This window comes from Phocoena sinus, chromosome 15, assembly GCF_008692025.1.
Source record: "Phocoena sinus isolate mPhoSin1 chromosome 15, mPhoSin1.pri, whole genome shotgun sequence".
In the NCBI taxonomy this organism is placed as follows: domain Eukaryota; kingdom Metazoa; phylum Chordata; class Mammalia; order Artiodactyla; family Phocoenidae; genus Phocoena; species Phocoena sinus.
The window spans coordinates 66,054,176-66,079,724 of NC_045777.1; the positions used below are offsets into that span (position 1 = coordinate 66,054,176).

Here is a 25,549-nt window from a genome sequence, read left to right on the forward strand (position 1 = left end):
ATGGTCTTCTTCCTGTCAGTGTGTCTGTGTTCTAATCTCCTCTTATAAGGACACCAGTCATATTGGATTAGGACCTACCCTAATGACCTCACAACTAACTCTTTAAGGACCTTATCTCCAAATACAGTCACATTCTGAGCTACTGGGAATTAGGTTTTAACATACAGATTTGGGAGGGACACAATTCAGCCCATAATACCCCCATAATATTGGGGGTTAATTCTTTTGATTGTTCTATGGGCTGATTATGCCTTATAGTGATTATGCCTTATGCCTTATATATTTCCTCATGTAGTTTATAATTTTTTATTGTTGAGTTCACAATCAGTAAGTTTGTGTTATTTTGAGGGAGTCTGATATATCTTGGGTTTTAGGAGTGCCCTAACAGAACAATTTTGCATATGCAGACACTGGTGTCCCCAGCATCTTGCCATTCTGTATAGATTTTATGGGAAATTTCTGGATCAGTTTTATGGGAAATTTCTCAGCTTGAGAATCCCATACCATAGGGTACTGTAAAAATCTACACCCCTGAGTTTTAATTTCTCACCGAAGAATTGTTTACTTTTTCCACATTGCTTCTTGAGTCAGTAGCCTAAAATTCAGAGTTCTATGGAAAACAAAATTCTGAGTTCTACAGAAAACAAAAATACATGGATTTGGAACAAAACAAAACTTCTAGAAATGGAAAGCACCATCATTGAAGATAAAAACTCAAAGCACTGATTAAAAAAGCAGGTTAGATACAGCCGAAAAGAGAATTAGTGGAAAGTAAGGTCTGCAATCAATGATGCATTCAGTAGTGATGGGAACCCCAGGTCTCCAAATACCATCACCTGCTAAAGGAATTGGAGTTCCTTGGAGAAACATTTGTTCAAGATAAGCCTGAAATATCTATGGTAGTTCTACACAGCAAGGAAGTTATCAAAAACCACTGGGGTATGTGAAAAGCATATTGATACAGAGGTGCTACCACAGGCCAAAGACTGAATAATCTGAGCATCAAAAAGAATAATGACAGCAGTGAAGTAAAATACCACTATATTTGAAACATCCAATATGTTAAAACTAATACATTAATAATCGTACCAAAAACCCCCATCTTACTGCTTAAGTAACTTTGGAGGTTACTAGGGCACCAATTCATTATTCTGAAAGCTGGTAAATAAAGAGTATGAACCAAGCATCTTTTCTGCCTGTCCTTTTTGAACTATATTTAGAGTAAACCAAAGAGTTGATAAAGAAAAATCCTTCTTTATAGAAGAGTTCCAGCTAATAAATGTGGGAGGAATGATAGAATTAAAATATCCTCATTTTGCAGCCCCTAATGAAATAATGGATCTGGGTAATGATTTTCTAAGGCTGATAAAACCATTAGGTCAGTGGTTCCCATTGGCTGCACACTGAAATTACCTGAAAAGCTTTATAAAACACAGTGCCTGGGTCTCACCCACAAAGATTTTAACTTAATTGGTTGAGGGTGAGGCCTGCACATGGAGATTTTCTTTTTTTTTTTCTTCTTTCTTTCAATTTTTAATTGAGATGTCCTCTTTATTTCACCCTCATTCTTGAAAGATAGATTTTACATTTGCATACTTTCTTTTAGCACAATGATGGTATTATTCCACAAATTGCACTGTTGCTATTGAGACATTTGTTGTCAGTCTAACTGCTGTTCTTTAGAGATAATCTTGTTTTTCTCACTGACTGCTTTTGATTTATTTTTTTACTGAAGTATATAGTTAATTTACAATGTCGTGTTAATTTCTGCTGTACAGCAAAGTGACTCAGTTATACACATATATACATTCTTTTTTATATTCTTTTCCATTATGTTCTGTCCCAGGATACTGAATATAGTCCCCTGCACTATACAATAGGACCTTATTGTTTATCCATTCTACATATAATAGTTTGCATCTACTAACCCCGAACTCCCAACTCATCCCTCTCCCACCCCCCACCCCCTAGGCAACCACCAGTCTGTTCCCTATGTCTGCGAGTCTGTTTCTGTTTCCTAGATAGGTTCATTTGTGCCATATTTTAGATTCCACATATAAGTGACATCATATGGTATTCGTCTTTCCATGGAGATTTCCTTAAAGCTCCCTAGGTGCTTTCAATGTGCAGCCAAGATTGAGAACCACCATATTAGGTGAAAGGCTGATGGGAAACTTTATAAAGGAGGCGGTGGAGGAGTCGGGAGCTGAATCACACTGACAATGCCTGAACCCACTGATCAATCTTAATGAAAAAAGATGACCAGACAGTATGTGCCTCCTAATATGGCACACTCTGAGGGACACAGTACCTGCAGTTTCCTGGGAAGTTATCCCAGCTGAATCTAATCAAGCCTCTAGCACAGAGGGACAGGAACAAGCTACATACACCTTTGGATTTTACAGGCCTGTCCTCTCCCAACACAGCATCATCATTTTACAGACCATATTCTGACCTTGTCCCCATTTCTCTTCTCTACTTTTCCTGGTTTCCCCTCATTTCTCTTGTATAAGCCTGCCACAGAAAGGACAAAGGGGAAGGAGAAAAGATGCTAGAAAGGGGTCATGAATTGAGCTTTGACAATAACAATAATTTGGGTGTAGGAACCTGGAAAGGGTACCAGTTCATTTCAGCGCCTTCCTCTGATTGCTTTTGAGGAGAAGTGCTGGCTTTCTAACCGGGTCAGGATACATGTCAAATGCCTCAGCTTTCACAGAACTGCCAACTATGTCATTTGCATTTCTGGTATTCTTTCTTCATTCAGCAACAGAGAAAACTGAAGCTTTAAGATTCCCCAACAGAACAGAAAACGAATCTATTTCTGTCAACAACTCACACCCTTTTATATGCACAAACACTTTCTGGAAACATACACAAACTGTTAGTAGTGGTTGTCTCTAAGACGGTTAGGAGGAAGATGTACCTTTCACTTTATACCAGGGTTTCTCAACACCTGTACTATTTACATTTTGGGCTGGATAATCTTTTGTTGTGGGGGACTGTCCTGGGCATTGCAGGATAGTTAGCAGCATCCTTTGCTTCTATCTACTAGATGCCAGTAGCACCCCCTAGTTTTAACAATAAAAATGTTTCCCCAAATGTCCCTTGAGGGGACAAAATGGGGCCATAGTCCTATACTTTTTGCATTGTTTTATTTTATTTTATTTTTTTATTACATGCAGCATTAATTACTCAAAATATTTAAAAATTGAAAGAAAAGAAAGAAGCGTAGCTGAGAGAAGCAACAGTCTGAGAAAATGGTCTAAGACAAAGGTGATAAACTAGCAGTCACTTGGCTCAATCTAGCCCTGGCTTTTTTTAAGAAAAAATCTGAATGAGATATCAAGATTTAAAAATGGGTGATTTCTACCTTTCTGGTTGCTCTTGAAAAAGCGATGATCTGGTCATCCTGGGATCACATTATCAGATGGCACAATGCACAAGAGCTGAGGAGCAGCTGCCCGCTTTAGGCAGGAGAAGAAGTCTTATGTTGCCCCAGCCCTGCCTTAGTCTGTTAACTGCTTGACCCTCAAAGCCATTTGAATTTGAGATTCCTGCTGTAAGGGACAAACTATTGTCATCCATCCATGCATTCTGGGCTTTTAATATTCCTCACACAACATGCTGCCCTTACCTGCCATTGGGTCTGCACCCGGAGACAACACGAATATCAATGGTACGCAGCAGCTGGAATCATTGTAGGACCCCTGGAGATCAAACGTAGGGGTTTCAGTGTATACGTTTCCCATGTGTTCAGCAATGAACTTCCGAATGGCTGGAATCATTTTGTCAGGCCGCAGACATCGGAGAATCGCCATCCTCTCCAAACCTTGAAGAAATTTCCAAGATCCAGGGAACGCCTCCTCATGGGGCCAGGCTGAGTCATAGATGAGCTTCCATTCATTAGCATTTTGTTCCAAATGTTCCATGAGGCCTTTCAGTTTTGGCAACGCGGATGCACGAACCACTTCTGACCACGCCTTCTCAGACAGCCATTCGGAAACTGGGTTGGGGAAGGGGTTGTCCAGGGCAACGCCTCCAGTTAGAAGGAAGTACCAAATTTCCTCGTTAATTTGCTTTTTCTCTTTCATGATGCCTATCGTCAAGAGGAGGGAGAAAAGCAGCTTGTCCTTCTCAAACAGAGAGCGGCAGACATTGTTGTAGATGCTTAGGGTGAAATGTTCAATGATGTACTCAATTCGTAGCTCTAGTTCCTCACTCTTCCTGCTGTGGGCCAGGGAGTGCACGTAGAGGTTTATGAACCACGTCAGGGAGTACTGGTACATGGGTTCAATGTGGACCAGGTCAGAGATACAAAAGAAGATGGTGGCAGAGTGGACAGCCACTGGCTGGTAGCCCATCCGAGTCTCATCGATCTGCATTTCTGTCATTGAAGCAATTTCCTGTTTCTCAGAGATTTCTTCGGAAAGCAGTTTGGAGGAGGACAAAATTTTGATGGCAGTCTCGTCCTCAAGGATGTTGCCCTCAGAAAGGGAAAGGACCTCCAAGATCTTATCTTCAATTTCCTTTAGCTGCTTCTTGTTCTTGGCACTTTCCACAATCAACTTGTTCTTTTTCTCTTCCAGTTCTGGCTTCTCCTTGGCAGCCACGATGCCAAGGAGTTGATCTTGGAGGCCCAAGGGGGTGATCATAAAGTTGAGGAGACAGACTTTCACGGCGACTTCAGGGAGATAATGTGGGTTCCTCAAACGGGTTGTGATATATAACTTAAAATCCCTGGAGTATTCAATGATGTTTTCACCAAGCCTCATGTACTCAACCCCTTGCTGTCTGAATGTGGACTTGAGCAAGATGGGTTCAATAAAGGCATCCAGCTCTTCCCCAACATTTTCTAGTAAGACCGGGGTACCAAACTGCAGAGCGTGTTCCAGCGTCCTCACGTAGTTGGTATCCGAGAACTTGATGACTGACAGCCTATTTGCTTTCTCCATATCCTTGATCCACTTATTGGCCTGCCCCTGAGGGTCAATCATTAAGGCCCAGCGCCTGGAATTGGATACAATGATGCCATTGTCAATGGAGAAGGAGTCAGTGGGCAGCCCAGCAATCTGCCAGGCACGAATTTTTACAGGGTCCCCTAATGTGTTGCTAAGACTAAAGTCACTGGAGCCGGGGATGACCTTGTCCTTACATTGGGCCAACCACCACTTTTGGCACTCAGCCCGATAATCCATGGTAAAGGCCCCCAGGTAAGCCACGGTCCCAGAGGACAACAACACATCCCCTGTCAGATTAGTATAGCGGACACCCAGCTGCCGGGCAGCTTCTGTCCATCTGTCCTTCTCTCCCCCAAGACCACTGATCAGTTTTTCTGCTCTGATCAACTTTTGGGAACAGACTTCAATGTTTTCCTCCAACATCTTTTTCTTGGTATTCATCTCTTCAAAGTCATCGTTCAGGGACTGGAGGCGGTCTTCCACCATCTTCAGCTCTGCTCGCTTCTGGTTCAGTTTTTGCATCTGTGTGTCCAGCTTCCCCTCAGCCTCCTTCAGCCGCTCCCGTTTAGGAGCTACCACTTTGGCCACACGATCATACACCTCCATGGCCCTCACCCACTTGCACAGACCCTCACACGCAGATGACACATTTTTAATAACAGCCGGCTGGAAATCTGGGTGATCAATAAACCTTTCCCGGATCCGCTTCATGATCATTGGTGGGATGTTGTCTTTGTCATATGTCTTAAGACTCTCCAAGAATTTCAGATCTCCGAGAATCTTTCTTGATACCCCCCAGTAATCTTCTGTCATTTTACCTGTTTGGGACAAAAAACAGAGATAAGACTATTATTAAGACATTCTGCCTGAAACTTACAGCCCTGCAGTGGCTACTTCTCATATTTGGCAAAGAAAAAAAAAAAAATCCAAGGTCTTACAGAGGATTTTTAGGCAGAAGATATGTTGTATGATACCATAATGATGGATACATGTCATTACATATTTGTGCAAACTTGTAAAATGTATAACACCAAGAATGAATACTAATGTAAACTATGGACTTTGGATATAATGATGTGTCCATGTAGGTTCATCAGTTGTAACAAATATACCACTCTGGTGGGGGATGTTGATAATGAGGGAGGCTAGGCATGTATGGGAATAGGGGGTATATGGGAAATCTCTGTATCTTCAACTCAATTTTGCTATGAACTTACAACTGTTCTGAAAAAATAAAATCTTAATTAAAAAAAAGCCCAAGCTTCTTACCATGGTCTGGGTGGCCCACCAACCTTCCCCACCTCATCTTTGCCTTGCTCCCTGGTCTTCAGTCACAAGAACCTTACTTCAATCCTTGATGATCCCAAGTGCTTCGCTACCATGAGCTCTTAACCTAGGCTGTAAATGGCATCTAGATGGCTCCTGACCAGACTTCAGGCTCATTTTAAAAGCCACCTCTCTGTGGAGCATTTTCTTTCATCTCAGAGGCTAGAACATCCATTCTCTTTATAGCATTGACGGCAATCTGTGATGTTTTTTTGGTTTAGTTTTGATTGTCTGTCTCTCCCTCAAAGCTGTAAGCTTCTGGGGAGAACAAGATGGTGGAGTAGTATGACACTGAGCTCACTTCCCTCCATGAACGTATCAAAAGTACATCTACACGTGGAGCAGATCTCACTGAAAACCAACTGTAGACTGGCAGAAAGAATCTTCTACAACCAAGGCTATAAACAGAGATCCGCATGGAGTTGGGTAGGAAGGGAGGAGAAGCAATGAGGTTGGGACCTGTGCCCCTAGGAGGAGATGCAGAAGAGGAGGGGATGTCACAGGCTTGGAGATCCTCCCTGGGAGTGAGGAGTTCAAACACATATTGGGCACCCTTGGGGTCTGGCACCAGGAAGATAAATTCCTTTAGCTGATTTGAAAACCAGTGGAACTTTTAGGACAAACTGAGACTCCACTCATAAAGAGTGCACACAAGCTTGCCTACTCCCGGGAACAAGATGAAGAAAGCAGATTGAAACTGCCTGGGGCACTGACCAGCTTCCCACCACTGCCCCGGTATGTGCCCGGCCTGCTCCAGCTCCTCTAGCTCTGGTGTAGCTCCCCACTAGGGTGAAGGCTTCCATTGCTGAGGAGAGTGTGCACTTGTGGGGGTGGGGTGGGGGTGGACCGAGCTGGTCCAGACCTGGCACTGCATCTTAATGGGATGAGGGTATCCATTGCTGGAGCTCATGAAGGCAGTGGATCAGGAGCTGTCTGGAGCTCCGACTGGTGTGCTGGGACCATCCCAGCACACACCTAGCCCATACAGGGTGCCTGCTCTGGCCTCCCTTGCTCCAGAACTGCTCCCCTCTGAGATAAAGGTGCCATTGATGGGAGGGGGAGAACATACATTTACAGAGAATGGAGCCAGCTTGGACCCAACCCACAGGGCTTCTGCTCCAGCACCATGGGACCTGCCCTGCCCCTGATGGGGTGGTGATGACCACTGAGCATAGGAGAAGGCTCAGCTCACACCTGGCTCTGGCTCTAGCCCCTCCATCTCCAGCCCCCTTCCCACCAAGGTGATAGCTGCCAGCAGACCCTGGGGAAAGATGTGACCCATGCTCACTTCAAGATTCAGCTCTTCCACCAAAGTCACTGGGCACACATAGACTGCACAGGGACACTCCCACACAAGAACACTCCATCGAGACTGGGATAGGTAACTGTTTCATGTACTTTCATAGAGACAGAGACAGTTAAACAAAATGAGAAGACAGAGGAATATGTTTCAAACAAAAGAACAAGGAAAAAACTCTAAAAAACAACTAATGAAACAGGAATAAATAATTTACCAGATAAACAGTTCAAAGCATTAGTAATAAGAATGCTAACTGAACTTGGGAAAAGAATAAATAAGCACAGTGAAAATTTTGACAAGGAACTAGAAAATATAAAAAAGAACCAGTCGGGGGCTTCCCTGGTGGCACAGTGGTTGAGAGTCTGCCTGCCGATGCAGGGGACACGGGTTTGTGCCCCGGTCCAGGAAGATCCCACATGCCACAGAGCGGCTGGGCCTGTGAGCCATGGCCGCTGAGCCTGTGCGTCTGGACCCTGTTCTCTGCAACGGGAGAGGCCACAACAGTGAGAGGCCCACGTACCACACACACACAAAAAAAAGAACCAGTCAGAGCTAAGAATACAATAATTGAAATGAAAAACACAATGGAAGGAATTAACACCAGACTAGATGATACAGAGGAACACATTAGTGATCTGGAAGATAGAATAACAGATATCACCCAATCAGAAGAGCAGAAAGAAAGACAAAAAAGAAGAAAAATAGAAAGCAATGAATGAGATCTCTGGAATAACATTAAATGTGCCAACATTTGAATTATAGGGGTCCCAGAAGGAGAAGAAAGAGAGAGAAAAGGGGCGAAATGTATTGGATGAAATCATGGACGAAAACTTCTTGAACCTGAAGAAGGAAACAGATATCCAGGTCCAGGAATCACAGAGAGTCCCAAACAAGGTGAACCCAAAGAGACCCATGCCAAGACATATAATTAAAATGGCAAAAATTAACGAGAGGATTCTAAAGGCAGTAAGAGAAAAACAGAGTCACATACAAGGGAACCCCCATAAAGCTATCAGCTGATTTTCCTGCTGAAACTTTGCAAGCCAGAAGGCAGTGAAATTATATATTTAAAGTGCTTAAAGGAAAAACCCTACAACCTAGGATGCTCTACCAGCAAGATTATCATTCAGAATTGAAGGAGATAAAGAACTTCTCAGACAAGCAAAACCTAAGAGTTCAGCAATACTAGCCAAACCTAAAAGAAGTGTTAAAATGTCTTCTTTAAGTGGAAAAGAAAAGGCTATAACAAGAAGTAAGAATTTATAGGAAAGGGAAAATCCCACTAGTGAAGGCAAATATATAGAAGAGGCTGTGGATCAACCACTTAAACAAGCTAGAATGAAGATTAAAAGACAAAAATTGTTTAATCAATTATAACTACAATAAACAGTTAAGGGATAAACATGAAGATATAAAGTTTGACATCAAAAACACAAAACATGGGGGAGGGGAGTAGAAAAACATAGCTCATTTAGAATGTGTTCAAGCTTAAATGACTATCAGTTTAAGACAAGTAGATACAATTATAGGTCAACATATATGACCCCCATGGTAACCACAAATGAAAACTCTACAATAGATACACAAAAAATAGAAAGGAACATAGCATAAGACTAAAGAAAATGATCAAACCACAAGAGACTAAAAGAAGAAAAGAACTGAGAACTACAAAAACAACCAGAAAAGAAGTAACAAAATGGCAATTAAGTACATACCTATCAATAATCACTTTAAATGTCAATGGACTAAATGCTCCAATCAAAAGACACAGAATGGCTGATTGGATAAAAAAACAAGACTGCTGCTTATAAGAGGCTCACTTTAGAGCTACAGACACACAGACTGAAGGTGAGGGGATGAAAAAGATATTTCACACAAATGAAAATGAAAAGAAAGTAGGGGTAGCAATACTCATATCAGACAAAATAGACTTTGAAACAAAGTCTATAACAAAAGACAAAGAAGAGCATTATATAATGATAAAGGGATCCATAGAAGAAGATATAACATTTGTTAACATATATACACCTAATATAGGAGCACCCAAATATATAAAGCAAATATTAACAGACATAGGGGAGAAATTGACAATAATACAATATTAGTAAGGGACATTAATAACACCCTACTTAACATCATTAGACAGATCACCCAGACAGAAAATCAATAAAGAAACAGTGGTCTTAAATGACACATTAGACCAATTGAACTTAACAGATATCTACAGGAAATTCCATCCAAAAACAACAGAATACACATTCAAGTGCACATGGAATGTTCTCCAGAATAGATCACGTGGTAGGCCACAAAACAAGTCTCCACAAATTTAAGAGGCTAGATATTATATCAAGCATTTTTTTCTGATCACAACAGTATGAAACTAGAAAGCAACTACAGGAAGAAAAATGGTAAAAACACGAACACGTGGAGACTAAGCAACATACTATTAAAAACCAATGGGTCAATGAAGAAATCAAAGAAGAAATCAGAAAACACCTTGAGACAAATGAAAATAAAAACACAGCTTTCCAAAACCTATGGGACAAAGCAAAAGCAACTCTAAGAGGGAAGTTTATAGTAATACAGGCCTACCTAAAGAAACAAGAAAAATCTCAAATAATCAACCTAATCTGCCAACTAAAGGAGTTAGAAAAAGAAGAACAGTCAAAGCCTATAGTCAGCAGAAGGAAGGAAATAATAGAGATTAGAGAAAAATAAATAAAATAGAAAAGACCAATGAAATGAAGAGCTGTTTTTTTTTTTTTTGAAAAGATAAACAAAAATGATAAGCCTTTAGTCAGGCTCATCACAAAAAAAGAGGACAAAAATAAATGAAATAAGAAATAAAAGAGGAGAAATAACAACAGATATCACAGAAATACAAACCATCATAAAATAATATTATAAATAATTATATGCCAAACAGGTTGCCAAACAGGGCAACCTAGAAGAAATGGATAAATTCCTAGAAACATACAATCATTCAAGACTGAATCAGGAATAAATAGACAATCTGAACAGACTAATCACTAGTAGTGAAATCAAATTGGTAGTCAATTAAAAAAATCCCAGCAAACAAAAGTCCAGGACTGGATGGCTTCACAGGGGAATTCTACCAAACATATAAAGAATGGCTAATACCTATCCTTCTCAAACTATTCCAAAAAACTGAAGAGGATGGAACACTCCCAAATTCACTCCATGAGGCCACCATTACCCTGATACCAAAACCACACAAAGACACTACAAAAAAAGAAATTTACAGGCCAATAATTCTGATGAATATAGATGCAAAAAGTCCTCAACAAAATATTAACAAACTGAATTCAACAATATGTAAAAAGGATCACACACCATGATGAAGTGGGATTTATTCCAAGAATGCAAGGATGGTTCAATATCCACAAATCAATCAATGTGATACACCACATTAACCAAAGGAAAGATGAAAGTCACATGATCATCTCAATAGATGCAGAAAAAGCATTTGTCAAAATTCAATATTTAATAATGATTAAAAACGCTCATCCAGGGGCTTCCCTGGTGGCGCAGTGGTTGAGAGTCCGCCTGACGATGCAGGGGACACGGGTTCGTGCCCCGGTCTGGGAGGATCCCGCGTGCCGCGGAGCGGCTGGGCCCGTGAGCCATGGCCGCTGAGCCTGCGCGTCCGGAGCCTGTCCTCCGCAACGGGAGAGGCCACAGCGGTGAGAGGCCCGCGTAACGCATTAAAAAAAAAAAAAAAAAAAACGCTCATCCAAATTGGTATAGAGGGAACATATCTCAACATAACTAAGGTCATTTATGACAAACCCACAGCTAACATCATACTCAACGGTGAAAAGCTGAAAGCTTTTCCTCTAAAATCAGGAACAAGATAAGGATGCTCATTCTGGCCACTTCTAGTTAACATATTATTGGAAGTCCTAGCCACAGCAATCAGACAAGGAAAAGAAATAAAAGGCACCCAGATTGGAAGGGAAGAAGGAAAACTGTCACTATTTCCAGATGACATGGTACTATATATAGAAAACCCTAAAGTCTCCAAGAAAAATAATAATTTTAACTGATAAATTAAATTTAACCAATAAATAACTGATAAATGAATTCAATAATGTTGCAGGATACAAGATTAATATATAGAAAGCTGTTTCATTTTCTATACATTAATAATGAAAGAGAAAGCAAGAAAATAATCTCATTAAAATCATGTCAAAAAGAATAAAATACCTAGGAATAAACTTAACCAAGGAGGTGAAAGACCTGTACTCTGAAAACTATAAAACACTGATGAAGGAAACTGAAAATGACACAAATAAATGGAACGATATCCCAAGTTCTTGGATTGGAAGAATTAATGTTGTTAAAATGTCCATATTATCCAAAGGGATCTATAGATTTAATGCAAAAACCTATCAAAATACCAAAAACAGAACTAGGAAAAAAAAAAAAAACAGAACTAGAACAAATAATCCTAAAACATACATAGAACCACAAAAGACCCTGAATAGCCAAAGCAATCTTGAGAAAAAAGAACAAAGCTGAAGGTATCACAGTCCTTGACTTCAGACTATATTACAAGGCTACAGTAATCAAGGCTACATTATGGTGTTGATACAAAAAAAAAGATACAAAGATCAATGGAATAGAATAGAGAGTCCAGAAATAAACACACTCACAGTCCATTCATCTACAACATAGGCGACAAGAATATACAATGGGGAAAAGACAACCTCTTCAGTAAGTGCCGCTGAAACTAGACAGCTACATGTAAAAAATGACATTAGAACATTTTCTCACACCATATATAAAAATAAGCTCAAAATGGATTAAAAACTAAATATAAGACTGGAAACCGCAAAAGTCCTAGAAGGAAACATAGGCAGAACACTCTTTGACGTAAATCATAGCAATATTTTTTTTGGATTCATCTCCTAATGCAAAGGAAAGAAAAGCAAAACTAAACAAATGGGACCTTATGAAACTTAAAAGCTTTTGCACAGCAAAGGAATCTATGGATAAAACAAAAAGACAACCTACTGAATGGGGGAAAATATTTGCAAATGATATGACTGATAAGGGGTTAATATCCAATATATATAAACAGTTCATACAACTCTATATTAAAAAAACAAACAATCCAACCAAAAAATGGGCAGAAGACTTGAAAAGACATTTTTCCCAAGTAGACATACAGATGGCTAACAGGCACTGAAAAGATGCTCAACATCGCTAATTATTAGAGAAAGCAAATCAAAACCTCAGTGAGGTATCACATCACATCTGTCAGAACAGTTATCATCAAACAGACCACAAATAACAAATGTTGGAGAGGATGTGGAGAAAAGGGAACCCTCAAATACACTAGTGGGAATGTAAATTGGTACAGCCACTATGGAAAACAGTATGGAGGTTCCTCAAAAGACTAAAAATTGATCCAGCAATTACACTCCTGGATATATATCTGGAAAAAACAAAAACAGTAATTCAAAAAGACACACACACCCCCAAGGTTCATGGCAGCATTACTTACAATAGCCAAGATATGGAAACAACCCAAGTGCCCATCAAGAGACGATGGGATTAAGAAGATATGGTATACAATGGAATATTACTTAGTCATAAAAACGAATGAAATACTGCCACGCAGCAATGTGGATGAATCTGGAGGCTATTATGCTTAGGGAAATAAGTCCAACAGAGGAAGACAAGTACTGTATGTTATCACTGATATGTGGAATCTAAAAAACAAAACAAATTAATGAATATAACAAAACAAACAGACTCACAGATATAGAGAACAAAGTAATGGTTACCAGTGGGGAGAGGAGCAATATAGGGGAAGGGGATTATAAGTACAAACGACTACGAATAAAGTAAATAAGCTACAAGGATATATTGTATAACATAGGGAATACAGTCACTATTTTATTATAACTTTATTTTTTTAGATTGGCAACATTTTATTTTTTTTAACATCTTTATTGGAGTATAGTTGCTTTACAATGTTGTGTTAGTTTCTGCTGTACAACACAGTGAATCAGCTATACGTATACATATATCCCCATATCCCCTCCCTCTTGCGTCTCCCTCCCACCCTCCCTATCCCACCCCTCTAGGTGGTCACAAAGCACCGAGCTGATCTCCCTGTGCTATGTGGCTGCTTCCCACTAGCTATCTATTTTACATTTGGTAGTGCATATATGTCAATGCCACCCTCTCACTTCGTCCCAGCTTACCCTTCCCCCTCCCCGTGTCCTCAAGTCCATTCTCTATGTCTGCATCTTTATTCCTGTCCTGCCTCTAGGTTCTTCAGAATTTTTTTTTTTTTTAGATTCCATATATATGTGTTAGCATATGGTACTTGTTTTTCTCTTTCTGACTCACTTCATTCTGTATGGCAGACTCTAGGTCCGCCCACTTCACTACAAATAACTCAATTCCATTTCTTTTTCTTGCCAAGTAATATTTCATTGTATATATTTGCCACATCTTCTTTACCCATTCATCTGTCAATGGACACTTAGGTTGCTTCCATGTCCTGGCTATTATAAATAGTGCTGTAATGGACATTGTGGTACATGACTCTTTTTGAATTATGATTTTCTCAGGGTATATGCACAGTAGTGGGATTGCTGGGTCATATGGTAATTCTATTTTTAGTTTTTTAAGGAACCTCCATACTGTTTTCCATAGTGACTGTATCAATTTACATTCCCACCAACAGTGCAAGAGGGTTCCCTTTTCTCCACATCCTCTCCAGCATTTATTGTTTGTAGATTTTTTGATGATGGCCATTCTGACCAGTGTGAGGTGATACCTCATTGTAGTTTTGAGTTGCATTTCTCTAATGATTAATGATGTTGAGCATCCTTTCATGTGTTTGTTGGCAATCTGTATATCTTCTTTGGAGAAATGTCTATTTAGGTCTTCTGCCCATTTTTGGATTGGGTTGTTTGTTTTTTTGATATTGAGCTGCATGAGTTGCCTGTATATTTTGGAGATTAATCCTTTGTCAGTTGCTTCATTTGCAAATATTTTCTCCCATTCTGAGAGTTGTCTTTTCCTCTTGTTTATGGTTTCCTTTGCTGTGCAAAAGATTTTAAGTTTCATTAGGTCCCATTTGTTTATTTTTGTTTTTATTTCTATTCCTCTAGGAGGTGGGTCAAAAAGGATCTTGCAGTGATTTATGTCAGAGTGTTCTGCCTAGGTTTTCCTCTAAGAGTTTTATAGTGTCTGGCCTTACATTTACGTCTTTAATCCGTTTCGAGTTTCTTTTTGTGTATGGTGTTAGAAGGTGTTCTAATTTCATTCTTTAACATGCAGCGTCCAGTTTTCCCAGCACCACTTATTAAAGAGGTTGTCTTTTCTCCATTGTATACTCTTGCCTCCTTTATCAAACATAAAGTGACCGTATGTGCTTGGGTTCATCTCTGGGCTTTCTCTCCTGTTCCATTGATCTATATTTCTGTTTTTGTGCCAGTACCATACTGTCTTGATTACTGTAGCTTTGTAGTATAGTCTGAAGTCAGGGAGCCTGATTCCTCCAGCTCCATTTTTCTTTCTCAAGATTGCTTTGGCTATTCAGGGTCTTTTGTGTTTCCATACAAATTGTGAAATTTTTTGTTCCAGTTCTGTGAAAAATGCCATTGGTAGTTTGATAGGGATTGCACTGAATCTGTAGATTGCTTTGGGTAGTATAGTCATTTTCACAATGTTGATTCTTCCAGTCCGAGAACATGGTATATCTCTCCATCTGTTTGTATCAGCTTTAATTTCTTTCATCAGTGTCTTATAGTTTTCTGCATACAGGTCTTTTGTCTCCTTAGGTAGGTTTATTCCTATAATAACTTTATATTTTTTTTAATTTTTAAAAAAAAATTTATATTTTATTTATTTATTTTTGGCTGCACTGAGTCTTTGTTGCTGCGCGCAGGTTTTCTCTAGTTGTGGCGAGCGGGTGCTACACTTCGTTGTGGTGCATGGTCTCATTGCGGTGGCCTCTTGTTGTGGAGCATGGGCTTCAGGCATGTGGGCTTCGTTAATTGTGGCACACGGGCTCAGCAGTTGTGGCTCGCAGGCTCTAGAGAGCAGGCTCAGTAGTTGTGGCGCACAGGCTTAGTTGCTCCGCGGCATGGGGGATCTTCCCAGACCAGGGCTCAAACCTGTGCACCCTGCATTGGCAGGCAGATTCTTAACCACTGTGCCACCAGGGAAGTCCCCTTATAATATCTTTAAATGGCATATAATCTAAAGTAATTTTGAGTCACTATGCTGTACACTCAAAAACTAACATAATATAATAAATCAAGTATACATTTTAAAACATTTGTATGCTCCTTCTGTGTTTACTACAATCTGGCACAGTGCCTAATTATCAGTTTTCAGTATGTATTGAATGAATGTTGCCCCTTATCCCAGTCACAGATGAAGAGGGCAACCGGATCCATGGGTATGTGTTTTGAATATTCTTTTTCAAATATGGGAGGTGGGTCGGATGGAGCACATTAGGCCGTCCTTGTGATGAATCAGTCCTTCTAGTGAGTGAGTAAGTGAGTGAGGCTGTCTCCAGACAAAGAGTGAGGGTGGGGGAAGCAGCTTGCAGACTTGCAACAAAACAGAAGGCTGTCCTTGGTCTGCCCAGAAACAAAGCAGGGCCCTATTCACCTTGGCAGCCTTCATGCTGACTAACGAATGAGTGAGCCCAGATCCCGTCCCAGGGCAGTGCTCCTTTTGTTAATGTGTTAGAAAAAAGTCAAACTCTTTGACTCAGGTAATTATAAACCCTTGCCAAGTTCAGGCTCATCAAAAAAAATTGTACTTGAGATATCATATTAGGTACAACAGGTCAAATATGTCCTATTCCTAAAGCAAGCTTAGACACCAAAGAAATATTTCCCATGAAAGTTTTTGTTTGCATTCTAGGAAATGATCTGCTTTGTTTAAATTCAAGGTACCCAAAACTAATTTAATTGCTCTTCTGCTCCGTCCCAATGTACTGGCTAAATTCTGTGGGTTACATGAATAGCACCCAAAATTCATTTCAATTTTAAAATAAGAAAGGTGAATGATGCATCCTGTGCCCACCATCAATGATCCAGGAAGAGAACTGATTTTTTGTGACCTGGCCATGCTTTGCGTATCTCAGCAGTTCTCAATCCTGGCTGCACCTTAGAATCACCTGGGAGCTTTAAGAAAAATACTAATGCTCAGGCCACACCCTAGACCAAAGGAATAAGAATCTTTAGGAGTGGGGGCAGGGGCTTTAGCATTCTTTAAACTGCCAGGTGATTCCAGGGTGCAGCCAGATTATACCTCAGTTGCTTCCCTAGAGGAGTCTCCTGTAATGTCTGCTCCCTGCTTGTCAATCCTGATCACCTTTGCATTTCTTCATGTGTTATTTGGCCTGAAACCAGCCAAGGAAGAGGGAATGATAAACAATGGGAAGCAGAAGCCAGAGTCTCCCAAATGAGGGATCAGAAATTTCTAACACATCGGAAGGAATGGAGGAACAGCAGGACTGTTTGAAGGATATGAAGATTCAAAAGATAGGAAATATCACTGGAGATGGTTTATAAAGTCCTTGTTCAATTCTAAGACACTGGTTTTACTGCAAGATCCTGCATCTAATTTGGATTTTAAGAATGAATTTTCACCTATTCATGCTTCTAAGGCTTGATTATATAAGCTTTCCTCTTTCCCTCCCCTATTCCTTTCTCTCCTCTTCTAAGTTTCTGTTTCCTTGTCTTCCTCAGGCCCATCAGTTTCAGTCTTTCCCTCCCTTGCCCCTGTCTCTCTCCCTCTAATCCTTCACCAGCAGCTCTTGTTCCTCCTCACCCCATCCCCAACCCAGATCTCTCCTGTTCTCTCTCTGTGTGTCTTTGTCTCCCTGTCTCTGTCTCTCTTCTTTCTGGTCTCTTTTCTTCCCACTCACTCTCTATTTTCATGTCTCTATATCTCTGGGGGTCTCTGTCTCCATTTCTCACTTTCAGCTTTTCTGTCTCTCTGCCTGTTTTTGTTTGTTTCTCTCTCCCGCCCATATCTTTCTCTCTCTGTCTCTCTGTATCTGACATGGTAAGAGTCTCTCCCTCCCTCATTCACCTCCCCACCTTTTGTCTTTCTCCCTCCTGATTTCTTTCCCTCCCAACCTCCCTCTCCCTGTTCAGGATCTCTTCGTGTCTATGTGCATGCATATGAAGGCGTCTAGGTGTCTGGGTCTCTCCCCATTTATTTCTCAGTCTCTATCTCTTTCTCTCCATCTCTCTGTCTCTGTCTCTGTCTCATTCTCTTAATTTTTTTTCTTCTGGGTATCTCTTTCTGTGTCTGTCTCTTTTTCTGTTTCTCCTTTATCTTTCTCTCTCTAGCTCTTTCTGTTTCTCTCTCTTCCTCTCACCCACACACTACTCTGTGTGCTTGCTCTCTATCAGTCCTCTTGTCTCTATGACCTTCATTTTTGTAATGATTTGTAGGCAGGGGCCTTGACTGAGCTTGGCTTCACCCAAAGATGGCTGCATTTTCCTTACTGACTGAGAGGAGAGAGGATGGTGAAGAAACACAAGTGAGCGCACACGCATCCTGGTGCCTTTCTTATTTCCCCCAAGACACCACGATACTGCCTGCAGGCCTGGGGCCGGATGAGCGGGGGTGCTGGCAGCCTTCCTGCCAGGGGAGCACAGCCCGTGCAGGCCGCTGGGTCGGGAGGGGTGCGGGGTTGGGGGGTGGTTACCGCTGCCACTGGGGTCCGGCTTCCTCTCTGGCCTCAGCCCCTTCATCACACAGATGCTCTCCATGACCAGCTTGACAGGACCTGGTGGGTTCTGCATCGACTTCACCAGTGAGATGTCTGCTGGATTCAGGGTGTCCAGTGCAGCGAGTGCAGCCTCCAGAGCCGGCATTGCCTCTGCCAGATCCCCTTGACATTCGTTCTGCAGGCAGTACAGAGACAGAAGGGGTGAGTGCCTCGTGCCCGGCACACCGGGGGTGAAGCAAGCTCTGCTCCTGGGGGAAGCAGCAGAAGTGAGAAGAGGTGCCTCCTGCCCCAGTGTCCTTCCAGGACACTGCTCCCTGCCGTAGGTTTGCATGGCGAGGGTGGCTCTCACAGGCAGCAGGGAAGCATGCATGCATTTGGGAGCTGTGGTTTGGATGCCTTGGACATTTGAGAATTTACCGGTTTTGCGATCTTAAAAAAATCATGCTTTTGGTTTTTAACGAATTCCCAAGAGATATATGCAGTCAGTGACCTCATACCCATTGATCAAGGATGGGTTGAGAAGATGAAGTAAAGAATGAAGCCTAGGGGTGAGTGACAGATGGGAAGGGGATTAGGGCAAGTTTGGGGAAGAATAAGGCATGGGGGGTGAGAGAATGTCAGAGATGGGGTGAGGGTCTGGGATGCACTGTAGCTCAGAGATGGGGTAGGGGTGGAGCTGGGGACAGGGTGGAGTTTAAGGCAAGACTTTAAGGAGGAGGAATGGGGACAGAGATTAGAGCTGGGTAGTGAGTTCTGGGAAAAGCAGACCGTATATGTTTTGCCCATTATTTCTTTGTTTGAAAACAAAGCTAATATAATGGAATATTATTCAGCCATAAAAAGAAATGAAGTAACAATTCATGCAACAACACAGATAAACCTTGAGAACATTATGCTAAGTGAAAGCAGCCAGATAGACACAAAATGCCACCTCCTCTATGATTCCATTCACATGAAATGTGCGTAAAAGGAAAATCCACAGAGGCAGAAGGTAGGTTAGTGGTTGCCAGGGGCTAGGCAGAGGGAGAAATGGCTAGTGACTGCTAATGGGTACAGGTTTCTTTTTGGGTAATGAAAATGTTCTAGAAGTAGATAGTGGTGATTGTTGTACAACTTTGTGAATATACCAAAACCTCTGAATTGCATGATTTAAAAAGGTGAATATTAATGGTATGTGAATTATATCTCAATTTTTTTTAAAAAAGGGAAGATTAACATTATAAGATTTCAGAATTTCATAGATTACAGTTGGCCCTCTGTACCTGTAGATTTGGAACCACGGGTCCAGAGGGCAGACTGCAGGGGCTTGAGCATCTGCGGATTTTGGTATCTGTGGGGTCAGGGGCCAGGGGGGTGGGGAGGGCTGGACCCAATCCCCTGCAAATACAACTGCATTTAGCAGTTCAATTACCAAATGCTCCTCCAACAACAACAATGAAACGAGGACTCGAGAGGTAAAATGAGTTAGCCAAGGTCACAAAGCTGGTTAGTCAACGAGCCAAGCTCCAATCCTGGGCCCCTGGCTCCCCACTCAGTGAATTTTCTGTTAGTCTCCCAGCGCAGGGACTGATCACACAGCCATGACTGAAGTGAAACTTCTAAAGAGAATGTTAAAAGCAGCATGTGTTGAAGTCTATGTCCTGCACGTTTATTGTGATAAGCAAACAAAATAAAGGAGGTTCCACCTTCTTACATACAGGTGTGTGCACATGTGTATATATACACGCCTGTGTATATCATGGATTCTTTATTTTAGGTTTTCTGCTTTTCCTATAAACTTATAGCAAGGTTTTATTTGGCTTCCTTATATTAACCCCCACCCCCAGATGAGCCACGTTAGATGTCCCCAGTATCAAAATGGAACGTCCTACTTTGGATGGTAAGAATGGCTCAGTCCCAGGGGCAATTTAGTTTGCCCCTCCTTCAGCCCTAGGATATGTGCCCGAGTGCAAGACTAGGGGAAGGACCAGAGCTGCCCCCTGCTGCTTCTCATGACCAGCTTCAGAAAGGGTTTGGTGGCAGAGGAGACTACAGGGATTGGCTCAGCTACATCTTTGGATTCTCAGTAGATTTCAACCATCCCAGGTGCCCCTGGTGTCCTATTATTGATAGCTCTGGGTCACTTTCTTATAATGTGCCAGACAACTAGTGGCCCGGTAGCTCTGCTTCTTTCCTAAGGGTAAGGCCTGGATTCTAGCAAGTTTGTTTGTTAAGTGACTCAGAAGGCCTCTAATTGTAACATTGTCTCTAGCAGTGATTCTCAACCCTGACTCTGCATCAGAGTCACTGAGGAGCATTTAGGGCATCCTCATGGTCAGGCTCCACACCCAGAGATTCTGATTCATTCAGTCTGGGTGGGGTCTGGGCATTTGCATTTTTAAAACTCCAAAGCTCTGTTGAGAGATTCCAGTTGATACTCTGGAAACACTGAAAACAAGGCAGGAAGGAACAGACTCAATGCCCAATAGGGGAATGGCTACTTGATAGGTGAAGCACCTACTTAAAATGGTCATTAAAATGATTATATGACATTTTGGAAAAACATTTGTGATAAGCTGTTAAGGAAATTAAAAAGCATAAAGCAAATCACAATTATGCTATGATTGCAATACCAAAACTATCCACGTGTATAGACAGGAACTAGAGGAAAACTTGGAAAATTGGAAAGGTGTTAAAGTTGAGCTCTTAAAAATTCTTTTGTATGTGTTATGACACCATTTGTTTCTATGATAAAAAAATTATAATTAAAAATGACTTCTGTGGGGACTTCTCTGGTGATCCAGTTGTTGAGAATCTGCCTTACAATGCAGGGGGTGCAAGTTCAATCCCTGGTCGGGAAGCTAAGATCTCACATGCCGCAGGGTGGGGCAACTAAGTCCGCACACCGCAGCTACTGAGCTCCCAGCCACAACTAGAGAGAAGCGCGTGAGTCTGGACACTCTGGAGCCCACACGCTGCACAATGAAGATCCCGCGTGTGGGCCACAACTAAGACCTGACACAGGCCCCCCCCAAAAAAACACCCCAAAAAATAAAATAAAAATGATCTCTGTGGCTTAGCAGTGCACAGAGCAGCAGGGCCGTTTGAGGCGTGTGAAGCACAGTGCTTGCAGATGAAATGTAATCAACTCTGCAGTACTCCTGACATCATTTATTATCCTTGTTACGGGGGAAAGAAATGATCCATTAGCTTAAAAAGAATCGACCAATGTAAGCAAACCATTTTATTTGGAAGCAAGCTCTTGTTTGAAGAATGGTCAGAAGCAATTTCTAACTGCTAAGTGGAGACACAGGGACAAGCATCTTCAGCCAAGTGCCAAGAGCCTTGGAGTCGGATCCCAGCAACTAGCTGTGCGGCTCTGCAAAGTCCATTTACCACTGAACCTCAGTGTTGTTGACTTCTAGACATTGATGGCTGTCATTAGTAAGCCCAAAGTCATTGTGATAATGGAACCGTATACTTGAAGGTGCTTGGGGAAATATATAACATGAACATTAATCAGATTTTCTTTTAATATCTGAATATAGGTGAAGCCCTTCCCAGGACTGTTCTTCTTTGGTATAAGAATTACCTTCAAATGGGGTCCTCTAGATTCAACAATCTGTCATTTGACAAATATTTACTCCACACCTATGACATGCCAGCCACATTTGAGCAAAAACATGATTGAGGTTTAGGAGATAGCCAGAGGGAACAGCCAGTGCAAGGGCCCTGGGATGGGAACATGCCTAGTGTTTGTTTGGGGAATAGCTAGGAGGCTGGTGTGGCCAGAAGAGTCAATGAGGGGAAAGTAATAAGAGATAAGGTTAGATCTTGTTGGGGCTTATGGGACTTGATGCTGAGTGAGATGGAGAGTATTTGTAAAACAATAATGCTTCCTGGAGAGAGCCAGGTGTCATTTACTAGCTATGTGATGCTGGGAAAGCATCCTTTCAAGCCTCACATTTTTCCCCTGCAAGATGGGCATGACCATGCATATTCTGCAAGACTTTGTTAGGCTCTAGTGAGATAACAGATGAACCCTGAAAATGCTGATTCCCTTTCTTCTCTCTCAGCAGTTTATACCTTGATTCCTTGAGCAATGGCGGCAGCAGCATTGGCTTCTTCTTCATCAGCTTGCACCAGAAGTTTCTTGGCATCGGCTTCTCGCGTCTCCCCTTCAATTTTCACCATCATCTTAGCGGTCTCCTCAGAGGTCTGAATGAGTTGGGGTTGGAGGGCAGTCAGTTCTACTTGCATGACGGCCACCTAACAAGGAGAGGAAGGTGGGAGGGGTGCAGGGTCAGCTACGTCAATGCCGAAAATGGCATGGCCGGCAAAAGTTGAAACGATTCTCTAACCTATGACACACGCAGAAAATACGAATGATTTTAATGGTACTGGGTACATATTTGTTGGCTGGAGTTTCTCTCTTTGATCTTTCAATATTTCGTTACTGAGTTCATGCTATGTGTTGTAGTTACCAAGCCCTGTGGTAGGCACTATACATATAACAGTAAACAAAAAATTTTTTTAAAGATACAACACTTAAAAAAAAGATATTCCTTGGGGCTTCCCTGGTGGCGCAGTGGTTGAGAGTCCACCTGCCGATGCAGGGGACACGGGTTCGTGCCCCGGTCCAGGAAGATCCCACATGCCGCGGAGCAGCTGGGACCGTGAGCCATGGCCGCTGAGCCTGCGCTCCGCAACGGGAGAGGCCACAGCAGTGAGAGGCCCGCGTACAGCAAAAAAAAAAAAAAAAAAAAAAAAAAAAGATATTCCTCCTGCATTGAGCCTACACTCTAGTGTTGGGAGCAGTGAAAGACAGAACAAAAGTAAGTTAGGAGGAAAAAAGCTCTACATTTTTTTAAGGCTGTGAAGGAATCATACATGACTGAGAGAGGTGGGATAGAAGGAACTTTCAAGGCCATTTTTTCCCAACAGTCTGATGCTCTCTAGAAAAGTAGTTTTCTGCCAAGTAGTTTTCTGGCCACTGTTTGAACACTCCTAACGGTGAGGCGCTCACCACCTCTCAGGGGAGCTGGGCCATTTTTCAGGCAGCTGAACACATTAGATTTCCTGATAAGGAGCTGGAATTTACCCCCAGGCAGTTTTTCCCCACTGGTCCTGATTCTGCCTTCTAAGGCAGCTCAGATGCTTATCTGAAGAGAGTTTCATGACCTTGAACCCACTGTCCACAGAAAGCCCACATGAGAGAAGAAGCATAGCATGCTGGCCTGATTAGGAACACAGACTCTGCAGTCACGCAGACCTAAGTTTCAGTTTTGGCCTCACAACTTGCACCAGCTACTCATGAAGCTGTGTGATCATGGGCAAGTTGCCTGGCCTCTCTGGGTCCTTGGTCTCTTTGTGCGTCACGTGGTGATAACAGTACCTTCCTCTTATACAGCACCAGGCACGTGGTAGGGCTCAAGTAATGTTAACTGGCACCACATTCTCTTTACTGGTCTAGACTGTCTCAGGTCATTTTGCTGCTCAACACAGTTTGCTCACCCTTGTCTGGATAGACTCCAATTTTCAACATCTCTCTGAAAGCTAAGGACCCTGAATTGGACCCCGCAACTGCAGGAGCAGAGCAACACAGGCACCCCTGATGTTCTTTCCCATCCCTGTGCTGCATGTTGGTGGGTCTGCTATACTCACTGACAGGTCAACCTACTGCAAACCATTCAGTTGCCTGAGTTCTTTTTTTTTTTTAACGTTTTTATCGGAGTATAAATGCTTTACAATGGTGTGTTACTCTCTGCTTTATAACGAAGTGAATCAGCTATACATATACATATATCCCTTCCTTAGTTCTTTATTGTGCTGAAAATCCATGTCTTAGTATGGTTGTGTCAAGCGGCTCAAGCACAAATCAATTACTAATTTAAATGCCAGGCATTTTGCTAAGGGTTACACTTGTGTCAGCTCATTTAATCTTCATAATAGCCCTGTGAAGTGAAGACTGTTGTTATCACTTCTTTTTATAGAAGAGGCAACTAAGGCCCTAAGACGTGAAATAACATCGTCAAGGTTCCACAGCTGATAAGTTATAAAGCTGGAATTTGAGTCCAGGCCCTGCTCTTAACCACTGCCTTATTCTGCCCAGTTCCCCATGAGAGTATCCAGGGCCGGGGCAAGGGTGAGGTGGGTAAGGCACTTGCCTTGGGCACAAAATTTAAGGGGGCTCCAAAGAACTCAGTATTCAAGATAAACAGTATTTTACTGTAATGTTGTAAAAAGTTAAAATTAGTTCAAAAAGATCCATGATGAACAAAACATCAAAATCTTAAAGAGAGACAGGGCTGGGTTTAGGCCAAGCAAGTGAGGTGAGTTCTGCGAGCACAGGGTCAGAGGCTGTCTTTATTTTATTTGGTGCTCTCTTGACTTCTGCACCTGAACAAGTGCTTTACCGCATCCAATCGGTCTTGGACCCCTTTGTCCCTGTACTATTTTGGCAGCGCTCACCTGTGAAGCAGCAAATTCAAGTTTCTGCAGGCCTGTCAGGTAGCGGTTCCTCATCATATCCACCTCTTGCCTCTTCCTATTCAGGAGTGTCTTGAAGGTTAGGATCAATTCGAGGTAGGACGTGGGGGTAACGTAGTTGTGTCTGCGAAGTGTGTTGTAATAATCAAGCGACAGCTTTTTCACACTCTCCTGGAAATATTTGCACATGGAGATGACCCTGCCAAGGACACAAAGGTGGTTAGGCAGGCCCAACTTGCTCCAGAGAGATCCAGTACGGCCTCGGTTCACAGATGTGAGGATGTGAGAAAGCCGCTCACCATGGCCCACTAGAATCCCAAATTCTGTGAAGCATGTCAACAGAGCCTCGACAATGATTGGGGAAGTATATATTCTTACTAGAATGATCTTTGATTAGGTAATTTCTATCTTTAATCACTTTTGTGACTCACCGGGGCTTAAGCTGGAGTTCTTAACCTTTGTCAGTCTGGTGAAGACTCTGGACTTTGCAGAATAATGTTTTAAAATGCATAATATAATATATAGAGGGTTACAAAGGAAACCAATTATGTTGAAAGAGTTTTCAAAATATTTTAAAAACCAAATTTATGATATAGTAATATGTGTGATTTTATTTATGCATTAAATCAGGGATCAGCAGACTCTTCCTGGTAAGGACCAGATAGCAAATATTTTAGGCTTTGTGGGACAACTTCCCTGGTGGTCCAGTGGTAAAGAATCCACCTTCCAATGCAGGGGACGTGGGTTTGA

The 25,549-nt window shown here is 41.9% G+C and overlaps 1 protein-coding gene across 1 annotated transcript in view; it reads right to left on the minus strand.

Moving 5' to 3' along the window:
• DNAH3 (dynein axonemal heavy chain 3) overlaps positions 1–25,549 on the minus strand; it is a 193,652-nt gene that overhangs the window by 18,573 nt on the left and 149,530 nt on the right. The window contains exons 49-52 of the mRNA XM_032605510.1: positions 24,782–24,998; positions 22,397–22,579; positions 18,308–18,506; positions 3,635–5,776 (exon numbers count right to left, since the gene is read on the minus strand). Coding sequence (XP_032461401.1) covers positions 3,635–5,776; positions 18,308–18,506; positions 22,397–22,579; positions 24,782–24,998 — 2,741 coding nt within the window. The remainder of the gene's footprint in view (positions 1–3,634; positions 5,777–18,307; positions 18,507–22,396; positions 22,580–24,781; positions 24,999–25,549) is intronic.